Raw genomic sequence first — 20,719 nt, 5'->3', positions numbered from 1 at the left:
TTCCAAAGAAAAATCTGGAATCTTATAAGTGAAAAGTTCTATGCTTTTCATAATGGGACTTAAGATACAAAATGACCTTTTAAATCTTTCACTTGATATTCTTGGTGTTGGCTTCCACAGGACCAGTGAGAAAATCTTCAGTTCTTTTAGAATGCTTTAGCTAATAACCTATGAAGAGCTATTTGGCTTTTTTATTGTCCTCCTGGACAGCTTTCTTCTTGGTGTGATAATCTGACCTGTCCATTATGGTAGCACTCGGCTATTTAATTACATTTAAATAGACATTTAAAATCCAGTCACATTAGCCACATTTCAAGTACCCAGTGGCCCCATTTGGTTAGGGGCTACTATTTTGGATAGTGCAGATTATAGAACATTTCTACCATTGTAGAAATGTTTTATTGGACAGAACGTGATAAGCCCATAGTAGTACTGCAGCTTGGAGCAGAGCAATTTGAGAGACATCATGTTGCAGAATTTATAAGTCACAATCTACAGTAGCATTCTGTAACATTCTTCCAGCATCTTCTGCTCCTGTGGCGAACAGTGACCAGCATGGGGAGTGAAGCCCACCTTGGAGGCTATTGGGGACTCCTGCCCCTGCACACAAACTCCAGGTGTTGTTGGTGGAAGTAGGGTGTCCACTGATGGAAGTGAGGGATCCCTTTCCCCACTGGTTGCTGGGGGTCCAGTTCTTACAATATCTTGAGAAAAAGAATTTTCTAAGACTCACATGCACGGGAGGATGAGTGATTTTTATTTGCATGGAATTATATCCCTGTGTTTCTAAAGTCTCATTTCCCTTAAATCAGTCCTGGAAGAGTTGTAGCTAGGAATTCAGCAGAGCTAGAATCAAAGCCAGCGTCCAGAGTTTCCATTCCATGGTGTAATTGAGTCCGATACAGCACTAGATTAGTTGCAGTCCATTAGTCCATTGTGTGGGGTCCACATGGCCATGTGCTGCGTGAGCAAATGCAGGGGAGTGCAGCCCCTACAGCAAGAGAGCCAGGAGCCCAGTGCACAAGAGGAAGAGAGAGAACTCCTTTGTTTAGGAGTTTAAATATCTGAAATCTTCCTGTGCTTGTAGTGGCCATGCCTACCCTGGCCAATAACCTGTTCCTAGGTGTGACTGAGAAGCACCTTCCTTACGTCACCCACACTTTACTGGGCATGACCAATAATATTTGGCCTTCCCTTTGCTCCTTTCATTTAATTAATAACCAGGTTTATTACAACGGTATCGCAGGCCGGGTGTCCGCAGGACACTGGAAGTGATTTATTGCATAGCAACAGCCTAGGTAGTGGTGGTAACAGGGACTGAGGTGCTAGCTTCTGTGCAGCAGTGGGCAACTTGATTTTCTGAATGGTATAGGGAGGCCAAGAAAGGCTGGAGCATTTCCAGTTGAAATCAGGTTGCAAAGGGTTGGGCATGGCCCAGATTGGCCCATAGCATTTGGCATTCCTTGGAAGCTTTGACTTCTCCACCTTGTTGCCAGACTGGTTGGTTAGGTCTTTCCTGAACTGACTGGTTAGGAGGTCTACACTAACTAACCCTGTTGCACCACTGGCACAAGTGACCGCTGGCTGCAGACTGGAACTGATTAGGATGGCACTGGCAGGGAACACCCATGCCAGCCACCATCTGCCCCTGCACAGCCCGGAGGGGCAGGCGAGACTAGCTTTCTTCCTCTGGGCCAGCCAACGAACACTATCCACTTACCCATGCCCACTCATCGCAGGAAAATCTTTGCCTCTCTGAGAAAGAAGCTGTGAAAGTCCACGTTCTTTGTTTCTCTTTTACTCTGGCCTCGTCTTGGAACTGGTTATATCCCAGGAGAGAAAATCCCCCCCTTATCATTTAATTGACGGCGGCGTTCGCTCATATGCACCTGCTTGGATTAATTCTTTCATGTTTCAGCTGCTCAGATTTCTGTTTTTATCTTGGCTTGTGCTCAGCTTCTGTGTAGAGCTGACAAATATGACCTCCCTCCGCTGATTTCCTTAAATTTCATTCCCCCCCCTCCACACTGTCGGTATTGTCAAGTTTTTTGCAACTTAGAGTCTTTGGATTTCCCACTGGGATCTGTCATCACCTTGACACTTCACCATTGTATGAAAAAAACTAAAATACTCATCATAGGTATCTTCCCCAAAGTTTCAACTTTGTGTCAGGGGCTGCGGTATATGAAACTAGTATAATATTGCAACAGTTTATGTATCTGAAAAACAAACGTACCCAAATCGGGACGGTGGTTTTTACTTTAGGAACAGCTGTGCAAATCCCCAATCTGCTGTAAGGAGAGTGACAGACGGCCAGGGAAGCGCCTCTCGCACAACCGTGGAGCACCCGAGCGGCGGGCGGGGCAGCGCCCTGAAAGCCTCTCGGGGACCCGGGGTGCGCCCCCGCCCGGCGCCGCTCGCGGCTCGCTCGGCCCCACCCCCGGCTCCCGCCCGGCGGCTCGGAACTACGCTTCCCACAAGGCCGCGCGCCCGGGAGGGAAGAGCCGGCGCGGCCGGAAGAGCTCGGGAGGCGGCGGCCGCGGGTGTTTCCTCGGCGGGCTGTCGGGCAACCCCGGAGACCCGGACGGAGAACGCGGCCCCGAGCGGTCCCCGCAGCCCCGGGCGCTGGCCGGCCCCTCCGCCCGCAGACGGGGCGGGGCGGGATGTAGGGCGCGCGGCGCGGAGGCGGCCGGCGCGGCTGCGGGAGCGCGGGGGGCGCGCCGAGGATGGAGAGAGCGATGGAGCAACTCAACCGCCTGACTCGCTCGCTGCGCCGCGCTCGCACCGTGGAGCTGCCCGACGGTGAGCGGGGCCGCGCGGCTGGGGCCGGGGCCCGGGGGGGGCCGGGGCCGGGGCGAGCTCGGGCCCTGGAGAGGGCGGCGGGAGAACTAACCGAAAGCTGACAGAATGCCCACATTGACTTTCCTGAGCCGGGAGGGGCCGGGCTGGGACCCCCGAGCACCCGTCGCCCCCGCCCAGGCAGGTGGGCGTTTGCGGGAAGGGCTGGGGCAGTGCGGGGGCCGCTGGTGGCAGAAGCACGGGAGACCGAAGTCTGTCCCGACGGACGGCGGGGACCCAGGTTCCGGAAGCTGCGGCTGTGGGCCATCGACCGTCGCCGCTCGCCGGGGTAGAGATGCTCCCCCAATAGTAGTAGTCAGGCTGCAGAGGGGGTGAGCAGTCTTTCTCCTGTTTTTTTGAGAGCGTAGAGCCGTGTTGTATTTTTGACAATAGATAAAGGAGGTGTCAGATGTCCAACTCGTACTCTTAAAATCCTGTCTGTGTGCGTGTTGACACCTCTCTTTAATACGCCCGCCTGCTTGTCTGTTCGTTCTCCAGTCGTCAGGCATAGGTGGGGCCTCGGACGCTTCCACCGAGGAGGAAGACGGGACCCCTGCCGTTGAGTTTTAGTTCAGTGTCTCAGGGTTCCTTCAGGACAGGTGAAATGCTAGTCATAAAAGCCGGTTTGTTTGCAGCCTCGTGAATTCAGACGTTTTCGTGGCGGTGGGAGATGGCAGGCGGCCCCAGACGCTTTCGTTTCTGTATGCCCAAGTGAGGGAAGGGTTAGGGATCATGGCTGGTGAGGTTTTTTAAAAAAATGCATTGCATTAGTTTATCTAATTTCATTAAAAAAAACCAAACACCTTTATTTGAATTGCTGCTGGAGAGGTGACTGGTAGGATTGGGAAGGAGACCTTGGGAGGGAGTCATCAAAGAAATGCGGGTCTGGGTGGGGGTAATTTTATTGAAAATTTTTTTCTCTAGTCTCTACTTAAGATTCAGATTACGGATGACTTGTGGTCAATGTTTCTCAGTAATTTTGTACTTGATAGTTTGTTAGTATGAAGTAGTTGACTGAAAATAATCCTGATTTTAGTCACTAGAATTCCAGCTTCAATTTTTTTCTTTCCAACTTCCACCTTTGAGTTCATTTTTAAGTGTTGCGCTCACTCATTTTCCAGTCATATGGATATAGGTTGATGAAGAAGACTGCATGTGGAGGTTTACTTATTTTTATTTTTTAAAAATATGTTTTCATTGATTTTAGAGACAGGAAGGGAGAGGGATCCCCAACTGGGGATGGAGCCTGTAACCCCGGTAGCACCCCTACGGGGAATACAGCTAGTGACCTCTTGGTTCATGGGCCAGTGCTCAACCCCTGAACCGCACTGGCCGGGCTATGTAGTTTTATTGACACAGGCATTTGTATTGCCTAGTTTAAATCTGAAAGTTTTAAATAAAAATATGATTTAGAATTTGATTAATGTTTCCTAGTTTTAAAAGGAGTAATATATTTTCATTGTAGAAAATTTTGAAACGAAAGAAAAATAAAAAATTTTGTTATTCTGCCACCCCTTAATAAACAATTACTTTCTTTATTTCCTTCCATTATTATTTCTTTCTCTACCAAATTAAGATCATACTGCATATGTAGTCTTTTATTTTGCTTTCAGAAAACATACCCTTTTAAATATATCTTTAAATATGCTTGATGACTTTGTAAGATTTCATAGAATATATGTGAAAAATATAGACTCTAATTTTTGTTTTTATGATAGTTATTATGAGGTACAGCTTAATACTTTCTAAAGTCTTAATCTGTATCTATAAATGTTTCCTTAGGATTAATATGTGAAAGAAGAATTATAGATCTAATTATATCAACATTTTAAAAATTGTGAGTATCCACCTCTCAACTTACTCTTTGGAAGGTTCCACCGACAATCTGAGAGGCCCTGGAAACTAGAGTAACTAAAAATAAAACTTTTTCCCATGTTAGGCAAAAGTGACATCTTTCTTACATTTGTTTTTCTTTGATTATAGTAAGTTTGTGCTCATTTTGTTCCTTTAATTTATTTTTCTCTCTAAATTCTGATGGATCTTTTTGAACTCTCTGAGATTGGCTCTTTCAAGTGTGTGTGTGTGTGTATGTGACATTTTAATTATAAAAACCCGGATTATCCTGTTTTTATGCATTTTAAAGGATGAATAGAACTTCTGAGATCTCTCTGAATTTTAATAACTAGTCCTATTTATTTTGCTTTGCTAGAATTCATTAATAAGCATCTAATTGGAACACATTCAGGTTGGGAAGTTTTTAAATCAGCTTTTACTCTAAAATTGTTGTGTAGGATTAAACTGCAGATATTGGATTTACTGAATTGAATACTAAGAGAACATATTTATATCTCCTTGCAATGATGAAAACCTAAGTATTGCCACTAATTAATGGAAGGAGTAGAGGTTGTTGAGTCATCCTTGGCAGGGCTGCCATAGGAATATTCTTATGAGAGAGGAGTGAAGGGAAAGAAGTTACTTTAGGATATGGATTCTCAGTGGACTTTAAAAAGTTGGTTTATATTGTTCGCTTATGTGGAAAAAGTCTTAAACTACTGCGTTACAGTGAATGTAGCTCATATAATAAAATAATAGAGCTTGAGCCCATTTTAGCATATATTTGAATGATTAGGATAATTATCAATTAAAAAAAAAAATCACTCCCATTTGATGGTTTGAGGAGAAATTGTATATATATATAACACAATGAATCTGAGCTCCCTGTTTTTAATTTTTAAAAATTTTTTATTTTTTAAAATATATCCTTATTGAATTCAGAGAGAGGAAAGGAGAGGGGGAGAGAGAGAGAGAGAAACATCAATGATGAGAGAGTCATTGATCGGCTGCCTCCTGCACACCCCCAACTGGGGATTGAGCCCGCAACCCGGGCATGTGCCCTGACCAGGAATCAAGCCCTGATCGCCTGGATCCTAGGTCGACGCTAAGCTGCTGAGTCATGCCTGGCTGAGCAACTCCCTGTTTTTGAAAGTTTTCCTTTTAAGTTGTTGAGTTCTGAAACTTTGTCAGTCAATAAAAATGGCCAACATATCTGATAAAGTGAGAGATAAAACTTTTCTTACCACTGAAAACTTAAATTATATATCTAGTACCCGAAGTGTCTTTGTGAGAGTAGAGAAGGAAGCACTTGAGTTATATTCTGTTCTTAGTATAGTATTTACTGGATAGTCTCTTTCTAGTATCATAATTGTGGTTATATTTATTTCCTCATACCTTTTAATGTATGTGAGCTATATTTTTTAAGGTTAGATTTGACTTAAAAAATAAGATCTACATCTAAATTTTAGCTAAATAAACACCCTATAAATAAAACCCATGTGAACCTTATGATACTTTACTTATGCTCACTTAAAATTATGTCCTATATTGATTTATAACTTTCAGTTCACAAATGAGGTATTTCTTGTTTATGACTTTGCTGATTATGGAGTTAGTTAATTGAAATTGTCATGGTTTAGAAATTCAGATTTTTATTTGGTGTGTGTTATATCAGATATAAAGAATGTTAGTCAAAGCAAAAATGAATTAATGGGACTATATCAAACTAAAAAGCTTCCTCACAGCAAAAGAAACCACCAGCAAAACAAAAAGGCAGCCAACTGAATGGAAGAAGATATCTGCATACACCAACTCCCACAGGGGGTTAATACCCCAAATATATAAAGAACTCGTACAACACAACACCAACCCCCCCCCCCCCAACAAACAAAACCAAACAAAAACCCAGTTGAAAAAAAAAAATGGGCAGAGGACCTGAACAAACTCTTTCCCCAAGAAGACATACATACAAATGGCCAATAGATATATGAAAAGATGCTCAACTTAACTAGCTGTTAGGGATGGAAATAAAAATTTCAGTGAGATACCACCTCACACCTGTTAGAATGGCTGTTACCAACAGGAAAAGTAATAACAAGTGTTGGAAAGGTTGTGGAGAAAAATGAACCCTCGTTACCTACTGGTGGGAGTGTAAACTGGTACAGCCACTATGGAGAACAGCATGGAGGTTCCTCAAAAAATTAAGAATAGAGTTACCATATGACCCAGAAACCCCTCTTCTGGGTATCTATCTGAAAAATTTGAAAACATTTATTTGCAAAGATATATGCGCCCCTATGTTCATTGCAGCATTGTTCACGGTGGCCAAGACATGGAGACAACCAAAGTGTCCCCAAATAGATGGTTGAATGAAGAAGATGTACATACATACATATAATGGAATACTACTCAAACATAAGAAAAGATGAAGTACTGCCATTTGTGACAACATGGTTTGATCTTGAGAATGTCGTGCTAAGTGAAATAAGTCAGAAAAAGTCAAGAACCATATGATCCTACTCCTATGTGGGATATGGAACAAAGCAAGGAATGAACAAGCAAGAGAAACAAAGAGAAACTCATGACACAGACAACAGTGTGGTAGTTAGCAGAGGGAAGGATAGTGGGAGGTAGTAGAGGGTAAAGCGGGTCAAATATATGGTGACAGAAGATTTGATTTTGGGTGGTAAACACATAATGCACTATACAGATGAGGTATCATAGAATTGTACACTTGAAACCTATATCATTTTATTAACCAATGTCACCCAATAAATTTAATTTAAAAAATCAAGAGAGAAAAATGTTACCGTGCCCAGAGAGGCTTAGTGCGGTGTTTTTCAATTCCTGGTGGTGACTCACTGGTAGTTAATGAGAACAATTTAGTAGTTAGTCATCATTAAAGAAAATATTACAGTGTCTTGCACATACCAAGAGTACACTTTGTATTTTAGACCTTTGGTTACTGTCTGTAGTGTATACTGGGTACACTGTAAGATTTTTATTATGGGGACTTTGGAATCAGCCAGGTTTGAATTCTAGCCATTTAATGCCACTGTCATCTAGCTTGTTACTGTACTTGAGTGCTTCTGTTTTCTCATTTGTAAAATGGGGATAATGATAGTACCTATATCGTGAGGTGGTTGTAAGGATAAAAGAAACAATCCATGTAAAGTGTTTAGAACAGTGCCTTTAAGATAATAGCTTAAAACATGTTGGCGTTAATTAATAGGATTCTTTGGTATTTTATTTTTATAGTGAAAGAGTTATTGCATCTGCATGTTGAACTTGTGAATGTTGATTGGAGTGAATTTTTTTCATGTGCATACTCCCAAATAGTAAAATAATGAACAAAAATTTCCTTCTCTCCTCTAAATACTTCAGTATATATTCCTAAATATATATATTATGTTTCTTTAACATAATTGCAATACCATTATTAGACCTAACACAATTAACAGTTTTTTATCATCATCAAATACCCAGGCTATAATTAGTTTTCCCTTCTCAAAAATATCCTCTTACAGTTGGTGTGTCAGTATCCAAAGTCTATACATTACATTTGGTTGATTCATCTCTTAACTTTCCTTTAATGATGACAATTTCCCTCCTTTTTAGTTTTTTTAAAACTTTTTATTTTTAACCAATTTTAGACTTACAGAAAAGTTGCATAAATAGTGCAGTGTTTCCATAAACCCTTTACCTAACTTCCCCTAATGTTCATATCTTCTACAGCCGTAGTACAGCTATCAAAACTAAGGGATTAACATGGGTGTAATACTATTAACTACATTATAGACTTTATTAGAATTTCACAAGTTTTCCCACTAATGTCCTTTTTCTGTTTGAGGATCCAGTCCAGGATACCGTATTGCATTTAGTTGTCATGTTTCCGTAGCCTTCCCCAAACTAATTCCTCAATCTCCCCTTGTCTTTAATGGCCTTGAGATTTTTAAGAGTACTGTTTAGATGTTTTGAGGAATTCCTCTAAATTTGGGTTTGTCTGATGTTTTCTCTTGATTAAGTTTATGCATTTTTGGCAAGAATATTACAAAGGAGATGTTGCCCTTCTTGGTGGATCATATTAGGGGCTGTATGACATCAATGTGTATTACTTTGGGTGATGTTACTACCCTTTGTCACTTGATTAGGTGCTATCTGTTGGGTTCTCCACTACAAGTTTACTATTTTTCCTCTGTAACTAATGATTATTTTGGGAGATACTTTGATACTATACAACCGTTCTCTTTCTCCTCAGACTTTAACTCATTAATGTTAGCTTTGGTATTAACTTTTTAGGGGCTAAATGGGAATTGTCAGGGTTACTTCTTTGTAAATAACTTATTAAAAAACATAAACCTCTAAAATGCATTGAACTGAGAAATGACCAATAGTAATAAATAAAAATAAATTCAAACACTAGCTGAAACGTACATAAGTATAACATGGCATCATAGATGTTGTTGACTTAAACCTTTTCTTTTGGATCATTTGTATGAATTTATTCTGTAAAAGATATAAATGAAGATGTGAATAGTTAAAAGTAATAAGTAAAAGTAAGACTTTAATGCTGTTTCATAAAAGCTTCTAAAATACTTCCTTTTGTTATAGTATTGGCAAGAAGCAAGAACTATGTATATTTAATGTTTTTAAAATTATTTACCATATATAGCTTTAATACCCATATATTCTTATAAATTCCCACAAAGTACATATAAATATGATAAAACATGAAATTGATGAACACCTCTTTGAAACTAAAAGAAATTTTAGTTGTTAAAGGTACAGAAAATATTAGGGCTCTAATTTTTCCCTCAGATGTAGAAGCTAAGCAGTTTTATGGTGATGTAGAGGGGATGAGCATTAGAGGGGATAAAAAATTCTGCATTATTGCAAATTTTGCAATACCTCTGGTATTCTGCACTATCCTTAACCTTCTTTCACCTCTTCTCACTTTTTGTGTGGAGTTAAGAAAATTTAAAATAGTCTTAAGGATCGCCCTTTGAATAAAGTAGGAGATAAATTAATTTTCTTTTTTTTTACTCAGATAATGAAACTGCAGTTTATACATTAATGCCAATGGTTATGGCTGATCAACACAGGTGAGTTCCTATTTCACAAATTTCTATGTTTTGAGAAGTGTAAGTTTATCTCAATGTTGTGTACACACACCCCTCCCCCCCCCCCCCCACACCCATGCATATGTACAGACTGTTTGGACACAGATGTTGTCCTGGGGCAAGTTATTTAACCTGTTATAATTTTTTGTCTGTGAATTAAGAAACAAGATTTTCTAACATCCTATGGTAAGAGATTTTCTAAATGAATAATCAGATATTGAGTCAGGTGTTTGGTGGGTCTTATAAGATACAGTTATCTGACTGTGGGATGAAGGGTTTACGCTTACAGCAGATAGCTCTGCTGTGGTTAGCCATTGGGTAGTTTGGTGTAATAAGAAGAAAGTGAAGAGAAACTAAATTTTGAAACAAGCCTTTTGCTTTAAATTTCCTGTCTGATATAATTAAAACATGTTTTTTGTCTCTGATTTTTCTTATTTGGCCAAAATTAATATAGATGGACTCAACTTTCTGCAAAGGAGCAGCCATCCCTATTCTCTTTGTTTTTCTAGAATCTAGGAGAGCTTATGGCTACTTAGGTGTCCTCAGAGCAGGTCACACAGAGCACAGACAAAGAAACCTTCAGCACTAGTTTATTGGTCAGGGCAGTTGGGTTTTGGGTGATACTTTCCTGGCTGCTGTGCATGCTTAAATAACTGCCCGTTTTTTGGTTTATGTGCGACAGAACCTTTGAAATAATTGGTAAACGTAACTAAAGAGCTATTAAGTTTAGCTATTTGTTTTTTAAAACTATTTTTTAACATATCAACTCTTAATATTCTTTTGCATAGGTCTGTTTCTGAACTACTATCAAATTCAAAGTTTGATGTTAATTATGCATTTGGACGAGTGAAAAGAAGCTTGCTTCACATTGCAGCAAAGTAAGATTAAAACTATTTTGGATTAAACTCTGGTCTAGAGTAATGATCAATATAGTAGTAGGCTTTGAATCAGTGTTGGCCCACAGTATTTATGGAGAGAAATGAGAACAGACAGCTGAGTGGATCTTTATATGTTAAGGACATATTGTGCTATGCTTATATTCTTGATCTAAATAGTCAACCTTGGGATTGGACTCAAGTCTCCTGTCTACTGTCTTAGCTTTTTCTAGATCAGAGTAGGCTAGGCATGGGGATTGTCTTTCCTGGATGTTCTTCAGAGATACATCATTCATTGAAATTTTTCTTTTATCCAACCTATATGAGATTTTATATGCTAACTGCACATGGTCATTGGCTTTATACAGGGGTGGGCAAATTAGTTATATAGTTGTGAGTATGTGAAACAGTTTATTCTTGTGTTATTATTTATAAATTATTGTATTATTTTCCATATGAACAACTATATACCTACTTTTGCCCCACCCTGTGTTTTAAAGTAGAGGATATTTATTATTTGTGATAGAAGTCAGATTTTAAGTTAATATGGACCTCAAAAATAATGTGTTCAATAGAGTTTTTTTTCTTTAATTAAGCTATGTCAGCTTGGCTGTTTGTTGAATGTATCCGATCTGTTTTTAATATTGTTTTAGTTGTGGATCTGTGGAATGCTTGGTTCTGCTGTTAAAGAAGGGAGCAAATCCTAACTATCAAGATATTTCAGGCTGTACACCACTTCATTTGGCAGCTAGAAATGGGTAAATCTTTTGTTTCCTTAAGTAGATTAAGTCGTATTATTATTCAAGTAATTCTACCTTTATTTGATTTTTTTTTCCCCATTCAGTGTTGGTCTTGGGAAGAGGGTCTTAGGTCATTATATTCAATTTTTAAGTAACTATCACATTTAATAATTTATGAAATTGTTTAATGATTTTTTTCTTGAAAATATATTTGTTGAAGTTCATTTGTACTTGTATCATAATGATATCTTATTTTCTGAAAAGGATAATTTTCACCTTTTTTGTTTTGGTGTCCTTTTTCCTGCTAATCTTTTGCCACATTTTATTCCATGGTGTATTTTCCAAATTGCTCATTCAGTTAATTTTATTTATGGAATTAAATACAGAGTAAATATTATTATTTTTATTCATTGATTTTAGAGTGAGAGAGAGAGAGAGAGACAGAGAGAAACATCAATATATTGTTCCATTTGTTTATGCATTCATTGGTATGTGCCCTGACTAGAGATTGAACCCACAGCCTTGGTGTATCTGGTAAATGCTCTAACCAACTGAGCTAACTGGCCAGGGCCAGACTAAATATTATTAAGTCCAGTTTATTCATAGTAATTAAGAATGAGCTGTATTAGAGTAAGCTTTCTTCTTTTTTATTTTTAAGGATGAAAGTTTTTTTGTTTTTAAAAAAATACTTTTATTGATTCTTAGAGAGAGAGGAAAGGAGAGGGGGAGAGAGAGAAATGTCCATGTGAGCGACAAACATTGATTGGCTGCCTCCTGCATGAGCCTGGTGCATGGATGATGCCCATCCAACTGAGCCACACCAGCCAGCGCATAGAGTAAGCTTTCTCAGTAAGGGTAGATTACTCCTTTTAGTGCCAAAACTGCTTTTCATTTTAGCTATGATAAAATGTTTCCTCAATAAATAATGTGCTTGCTAGCCCCCCTTTTAATTTTTTTTAGTAAATCACATGTTTCCCATTATGAAAGTAGTATTTCCAAAATGCGAATCTTTTTTTGCCTTTTCTTGATTACTCTGGTCATCATTATGAACATCATTATGTTATTGTGTGCTGTTTTTAAATCCTACTATACTTTTTATGGGCTTCTCCTTTTCTGTCAAAAGTTTTAGATATTCACATCTCTATGTCTGTCTCTACCACTATTTTTTACTTCTTAAAATTCTCTTGGAGTGAGAAACCAGACAGAAATGGTTGGAATTATGTTCAAAATGAAAATAAGCAGTTTTTGATTCTGAGTTGGAGGACCTTATTAACATTTTTCTGATGCTATAAAACTTCTTTATGAAAGCATATTTCCATGTGTCTCTTCTTTTGATCACTCTTGAACATATTTTTGTTTTCTGTTTTGAACTGGGATTTTAGTTAGGGATGTGGGGCTAAAATTGTCTGCTGCATCAAATCTGAGACAAATTTTTGCATAAAGGATTAAAGTGAAACCAAAAAGTCAAGAACCTTAGTGATGTCTAGGTTGGACTGGGGAAGGCATAGTCCTTTGACCCTATCCGGTCTTCCCTGTTTCCTGATTTAACATATGAACTAGTGTAGGTAATAGCTTGCTGATTAAACAGTTGTTTTTGGCCACATTAGATATGTTGTAAGGTGTCACACGCAAAAATCATAGAATAAATTTTAGCAATTGATTTCCTTGCTGAATTCATCTCAGATCTAGATACCTTACCCGTAATGCTGGTAGGATAGTGACAAAGCTCTTTGAAAAAGTTGCATATAGGAAAATATCTCAGTACTCAGTTTCAACAATTGTAAATGAAGAGGCATATTGGTACACAGCAGGCCTAAAATGTTTACTGACAATGTAGTAGGAAGACAGTCATTTAGTAAACTGTTACCCCCCCATCTTTGTTGAGGTATAATTGGCAAATAGTAAGATATTTAAAGTATACATTGCAGTGATTTGACAGATCTATACATTATGAAAGGATTCCTCCCATCTAGTTAATTAACACCATCACCCCACAACTCATATATTTATCTTTCTATGGGGGAGTTGAGAACATTTAACTTGGAAACAATTACATTTTAAAGATGAAGAAATATAAGAGGTACTGCGTGATTCACATGGCAAGTCAGTGAGGAGGAAAGGAATCAGAGGAGTTCATAACCCTAATGTAACATCAGTTTGCTTTTTAGTATTTATTGAATGGGTGCCTTGTACAACTTAGAGGTGTACAATAAATGTTTGGTAAGCAACTTGAATACTTGTTACTTCCTGTAGCTTCTTATGTTTTCAGAAATAGCCTTTTAAATTTCTTTATGAGTTCATATTTGTATATAGACTGAAGCATAAGTAATAGGGTTTTTTTTTCCCCTTTTGCTGGTCCATCTGGTTTTTGGGGTTAGTTTTTTGTTTTGTTTCCTCAGCTATCATTGTCAAGTGGCCTGCTTTAGCATTTCTCTCTTTACCCATTAGTGCTGGGTGCATTAGTACTGAATTGCCCTCCTTTCTAGCAGAAGACTCATTAAGCTGCCACAGAGCATTTGGATGACAGGTCCCTGTCATTTGGCTTACCATAAGCTTCCTATAATTGTTGCAATATTGGAGCAGGAAAATAGTTGCTTCCTGCACAGGAGGATCCAGCATTGCTCACAATTGTATGAGAATATTAAAAGGGAAAGCGTCAGAATTATTGTGTGTATCCTTAGGCTTCATATTGGTCAGATTTGAAACATAATTTTTTTCTTTATTTTTTTTGGGCTAGATTGTGAGCTCATAAAGGGCAGAGCCCATGTATTAGTTAATATTTTAGTTTCAATTTTTAGCAAAATAGGTGCTCATTTAGTGGGTTGTTTTGACTTATCTCAGGTTCTGGAAAATAGCAGTGATTATTGTTAAGTAAGAAAAAGAGGATATATTTCTCTCGTATTGCCCTGTACCTTTTGCAGTTCATTTTTGAGAGGAAGAATGTCATGGATTGCTATTTTTCTTGAATGGCTCCTGCCCTAAACACTTCTTGGGGAATATTTCGTTGGCCCCTTTCCACCTAAGTATTTATTTTGGCAATAGGCCAATAACCCAGGAGAGGCCCCTGAATAGGTTTTATAAATTCAGCAATTATGGGTACAGACACATACACACACGCACACATATTTTAAACAGTGTATTTGTTTTACTAGGACCCTCTGTTCTGTTGTCTTATGATTATTGAAGATTTATTTTCAAAGGTTTTCATAACCATTAGATGAAGGAATTTTGTAAATGTTTGAACTTGTTAGTTTACTTAGAGCGTTATTTTCTTCTGTTTTTTTAATTGTTCTGATTTTAATGATATTTAACTTGATTTCAGATACAAAAATCAAAGCAAGAAAAAGAATTTGTTCTTATAAAAGATTTATTCATCCAACAAAATTTTTAGCTGTTGACTTATAAGATTAATAATTAATAATCAATAAAGTTTTATTGAGTTTTATAGAGAATGCCTAGCTATGCTAAGTACTGAGTTAAAGAAATATGATATAATCCATGGCATGAAGAAATTTATGGTCTAATTGAGTAAATAATGATATATATACATATATACTGTATGTACTAAATATTCTTTTTTTTTTTTTAAATATATCTTTATTGATTTCAGAGAGAGGAAAGGCGAGGGAGAGAGAGAGATAGAAACATCAATGATGAGAGAGTCATTGATCAAGCCCGCAACCCGGGCATGTGCCCTGACCGGGAATTGAACCCCGATTGCCTGGATCCTAGGTCGACGCTCAGCCGCTGAGCCATGCCCGGCTGAGCTGTACTAAATATTCTATATGACATATATATGTAGATACTGTACTCATATTATTAATATATATACATAATACATATACTGTACTACATAACATACTACACATAATATACTGTCACACATACACTGTTGTGTATTTTTAATGTATATAATTATTTACTCAACTAGATAATAAACTTTTATGCCATGGATTATATTTCCTTAATCAAAGCATATATGTAAAATCAGTATTATATACACATACATGTATATCACTTTGTTCCCAAAGCATGAATTTTCAATTTCATTATTTAATGAAAGGGGGACAATGAGATGAATACTGAATAGTGACTAGTAATAGATTAGGCTAAAAGGAAACATTGTGAGTAAAATAAAATGGGTAGGCAGTTCAGACGGGGGCAAAGGACTTGAAGAGGCATTTCTCCAAAGAAGATACACAAAAAGCCACTAAGCACATGAAAAGGTGCTCAATATCACTAATCATTAGGGAAGTGCAAATCAAAATTGTAATGAGATATCTCCACACTCACTAGTATGGCTATCAAAAAAACAACAAAACAGAAATTAACAAGTGTTGGTGCGGATGTGGAGAAATTGGAACTCTTGTGCTCGTCTGTGGAAATGTAAAATGGTACAGGTGCTCTGAAAAAACAGTTTGGTGGTTCCTCAAAAAATTAAAAATAGAATTACCATATGTTTCAACAATCTCACTTCTGGGTATATACCCAATAAAATTGAAAGCAGGATCTTGAAGAAATAGTTCTATACCCATGTTCATAGCTATTCACAATAGCTAAAACGAAAGCAACCTGAGTATCCATTGACAGATGAATGGATAAGCAAAATGTGGTATATACATATATTGGAATATTATTCAGCCTTAAAACGGAAGGAAATTCTGATATATGCTAAAGCATGGATAAATCTAGACGACATTATGCCAAGTGAAATTAGGACAGTCAAAAAGATAAACAACTGTGTGATTCCACTTTCATGAGGTACTTAAATAAGCCCGAATTGTAGGCACAGAAAGTAGCATGGTGGCTGTGAGGGGCCAGGGGGAGAGGGAATAGGGAGTTACTCTTTAATGGATTTCAGTTTTGCAATATAAAAAGAGTTCTTAAGATAGATGGTGGTGATCGTTGCACAATATAAATGTACTTAATACCTCTGAACTGTACACTTAAAAGTAGTTAAGATGCTGTATTTTATGTTATGTGTATTTTACAACAGTAAAAATAATTAAAAAAAATGAAGTGAGTAGGGGGATGCATATGCATGCATTTTACTAATTTTGTGCTTATGTTTTTATAATTCACCTTAGTATTAACTTTTAAACATTTTGCAGTCAAGAATGTAGGATACAACATTGAGACATCCTTCTGCTATATTCATTCCCTTTCCATTAGACTTACATTATCTTGCTAATGAAGGTCACTATTTCAACATTCAGTCAGCACACTAGAAATTGCTCAGCATTTTGAATGATGAATTTGTCCCAGTGACATAAAAATTTATTGTACTTTCTTTATCCTATTATCTTTCAGTCATAGAAACAACTTTGTGTATTATTTCAATACACAAAGTGTTTATTTAAATATCGAAGATATGTATTGATATGTGCCATCAACTAATGTTGAGTGTAGTTAATATTTTGTCCAGAATAGTTGCTATTTGTTTATTTTTCTAGTATCAGCTATCTGTGACTGTCTCTCTTTCTTTTCAGGCAGAAGAAATGCATGAGTAAATTATTAGAATACAGTGCCGATGTCAACATTTGCAATAATGAAGGCCTTACAGCAGTAAGTGCTAAGAATTTCATGAGATTCTTAAAATACTTGTTAGAAAATAATAGTAAAGGTGATAGTAATGCAATGTGTTAGTACAAGTGTTTCTGTAAGTTACTTCTTTGTAATAAGAAGATGCAGAATGATTTGAGATACAGTTCTCAGCTGTGTTTATTAGTAGGGGATATGGTTCAGTCTTTCTCCTTTTTCTCCTGTGTAAGTTTATGAGTTTGCATTTGTTTTGAAGTCTTATACCCCTAGCTTTTGTGATTGACTTTCAAGGGACTTTTTAGGAGCACCTTTGCTAAGGCGTGTTAGGAGTGCATTGTAGAAGAGTTGTTTTTCATTACGCCCTGTTAAATTCTTTTCATATGAGCATTGTAGGAAAATTGGGTTGTTAGGTAGGCAGAAAGGGAAAAAAAGGTAACAAAGGGAATGATCACTCACCTGAATTCCCTGTGCTCAGAGATCATCACTGTTCATATTTTGGCCTATATTCTTTCAGAAGAATATTTTTTGTTTTACTTAAACTAATATTTTTGTTCATTTTGCCATGTCACTTTTTTCCCCTCTCAAAAATAAGTTGTTATATTTTTGATCCACATTGATATTACAAGTAGATTGTATGGGATATTTCTGAAGAGATTGTTGAAACAAAAAATTTTAATCAAATTGTTATTACTTAATGAAGCATTTTTCGTTTTAGAAGTAGAGATTAAATTGAATTTTGTGATTATTGAGAAATTGTTTTGAAGTTCATGACAGAAGATAAGTTTTATTTATTTTTTACATTGTACCTTCCTATATGTGAGGTCATAGATGGATTAATTAACTGAATGGTGGGAATCCTTTCATAATACATATCAAATCATTGCATTGTATACATTAAATAAATTTTAAAATATATATATATCTTTTTTTTTTTTTTTTAAATATATCTTTATTGATTTCAGAGAGAGGAAAGGAGAGGGAGAGAGAGAGCTAGAAACGTCAATGATGAGTCATTGATCGGCTGCAGCCTGCAACCCGGGCATGTGCCCTGACCGGGAATCGAACCCTGATCGCCTGGATCCTAGGTCGATGCTTAACCGCTGAGCCACGCCCGGCCAGGCTAAAAAATATATATATATATATCTTTATTGATTTCAGAGAGAGGAAAGGAGAGAGAGAGATAGAAACATCAATGATGAGAGAGTCATTGATCGGCTGCCTCCTGCAGCCCCCCTTGCTGGGGATTGAGCCCGCAACCCCGGCATGTGCCCTGACTGGAAATTGAACCCCGATTGCCTGGATCCTAGGTTGACTCTCAACCATTTAGCCACACCTGGCCAGGCATAATTTTATTTGCCAATTATATTTCAATAATGCTAAAATAATTTTTTTTTACCTTCCTTTGGTAGTATTTATAGATTTTGAATCTTTTAATTTGTGAATAAAGAAGAATATTGAGTATTTACTTACCATGCCAGGTTTTAAGACCTTTCTGATTTAAGATTTTTTTGGCAGGAGGGGGATTTGGGAGGCACAACATAAAAAAAAAAACAGCTTCCCTAAGATTTGAATTTTTCTGTGAATGACTTACCGAATGACTTAAGAATAAGCTCAATCATGATTATATGGAATCCACAATTTCTGTGATAGTTCAGATGTTGTTATATATTAACAATATAATACCATCTACTCTGTAAAGGAGAACTGTTTTGAATATTGACAGGTTGCTTAAGGATATGCTAGCTAGCACAGGGCTATAGAACTATGGAACTGACAGATCTATCCTTAGGGCACTATTTAGCATAGGCAAGATAATATGTCCAGTATTAACATAATTGTTTAATCACATAAGCTTTTATCTGCTAATTTCCTCCCCTTCTGAACTTTAAGGGAGGTGGAGTAGAAAAATTTTAAAAATCAATTTTTATTTAAAATTATTCATGTGGATATTTAAAGAGTCCTTTGATTATATAAGGATTATTATAGAAAAACAGTCTCTACTTTCTTTCTGCCTGGGATCAACCTCGTTGCTCTCTCCTGTGGCCCTGATTGGTGTGGTGTGCCTCCTTTTCTTGGGTACTATTCTCGCCACCAAGCACAGTCCTGCCTTGTCCCAGACCACCATGGTGAAATTAATTCAACAGTCGTGCTCATTGACCCCATCAGCTAAAAGAAGCTGGGATGGTGAAAATGTGCTGCCACAGAATTGAGTAGTTGTCACCAAACATGTTGGGGAGTAAGCCAAGCGCTCATGAGATGGAAGTAACCTTCAGTTAGGAAGCCAGGAGCCCAAAAGGAGAGAATCATTGTCTGCGTGCTTTCTAGGCTAGTCATCCTCACAAGACTCTTCATGTTTCTTCATTTGTTCTTTCAACAGGGATTTCTTGAATACCTACTCTATACTAGGTAGGCACTTTGCTGGTGTGGGGATAGAGTAGTGAATATCACTGACCCTGTCCTTGTCAAACAAGAAAGTCAACAGACATTGGCGACACATTGTAATGAATGTCAACGTAGGAGAAGAGCTGTGGAAGTCATAGCAAGGTTATCAGGCATCAGAGGAGGCATCCCAGGAAGTAACATGTGAGCTGGGGCCAGAGACAAATAGAAATTAGAGTGTTAAAAAGTGGTGGTTGGGGTGGGAGTGGGAGTGGGGAAGAGTTCTAGCTCTGTGAAATAAATTGATAAAGGCTTGGAAATGAAAGAGAGCAGTGAGCTTGACTGGTATTCAGATACCTCTGGGGCTTCATGAATACTTCCAAAGGCCTGTGGCATGTATGGTTAAGGGGATCACTTTACAGATCTTCAGGTTCTATATGTGCTCTTTCTCAAGATGATCTGCTCAAGAACATCCTGTGGTAGAGAGCCAGCCCTTCCCACCTTAACCTTCAAATCACTCTTCCACCACTTTGTACATTTTTTATGCACCCATCCTGAATATTGCCAAGACACATTGTCAAGTTTGGGGTGAGGATAGGATCAAACAAAAAAACAACCCAAATATTGGTGTCTGCAAAGGCTCCATCATTCAGCACCCTTAGTGTTTATAGACTTTTTCCTGCCTTATATGTGTTGTTGTTAGGGTTGAGGTATTTAGACTTCAGTTACTTTGTTCTGAATTCAGCACAATTATAAAAGTGATGCAGTAGGAGTGATGGAATATTTGCAAGGTTTGTTGCCAATACCATCCCCAACTACTGTCAAAGAATTCATTGCCTCTAAGGGAAGGTTCTGTGAGAAGCAAAAGAATGTCAGTAAGAAATACTGAAGTCAATGGTGACTTATTTCACCCAGGTGGCAAAGTCAGGGTGACTTTTATCTATCTATCTATCTATCTATCTATCTATCTATCTATCTATCTATCTATCTATCTATATTCATATTTTATCTATCTCAGGAAATGGAGGAAATGGGCAGTGACTGCTAATGGGTATGGGTTTTCTTGGGGAAATGAAAGTATTCTAAAATTGATGGTGGTGGTGATTGCACAACTCTGAATATATTAAAAATCTATAGGTTGTATACTTTAAATAGGTGAATTGTATGGCATGTAAATTGTGCTTCAAATAAATATACATATACCTTATGACACCCTTGTCCCTCCCAAAATAAAATATTCTCTTGATTTTCCAATCTCCAAAATTCTCATTCCATAGTCAACTTCTCTCAGCTATTTTTAATGGATTTAAAAATTTTGTTTCCCTAAATCTGGATAACATACTAATATTGTTACCTTTTGATTCTTTCAGTTTTATGCATCACCTATTGACTT

At 37.6% G+C, this 20,719-nt stretch overlaps 1 protein-coding gene across 4 annotated transcripts in view; it reads left to right on the top strand.

The window, feature by feature from the left end:
* Positions 1–2,703: 2,703 nt before the first annotated feature.
* The window catches only part of HACE1 (HECT domain and ankyrin repeat containing E3 ubiquitin protein ligase 1), an 87,375-nt gene continuing 69,359 nt past the window's right edge, over positions 2,704–20,719 (top strand). For all 4 annotated transcript variants that reach the window (XM_087817532.1, XM_087817531.1, XM_087817530.1 and 1 more), the window contains exons 1-5: positions 2,704–2,802; positions 9,719–9,773; positions 10,580–10,669; positions 11,320–11,424; positions 16,896–16,971. In XM_087817532.1, coding sequence (XP_087673658.1) covers positions 2,727–2,802; positions 9,719–9,773; positions 10,580–10,669; positions 11,320–11,424; positions 16,896–16,971 — 402 coding nt within the window. In that variant the 5' untranslated portion in view covers positions 2,704–2,726. The remainder of the gene's footprint in view (positions 2,803–9,718; positions 9,774–10,579; positions 10,670–11,319; positions 11,425–16,895; positions 16,972–20,719) is intronic.

The sequence above is a fragment of the Miniopterus natalensis genome, chromosome 5, assembly GCF_054644295.1.
Source record: "Miniopterus natalensis isolate mMinNat1 chromosome 5, mMinNat1.hap1, whole genome shotgun sequence".
Classification (NCBI taxonomy): domain Eukaryota; kingdom Metazoa; phylum Chordata; class Mammalia; order Chiroptera; family Miniopteridae; genus Miniopterus; species Miniopterus natalensis.
The sequence above is the reverse complement of the archived record's forward strand: the minus strand, read 5'-3'. Positions and strand labels throughout refer to the sequence as shown.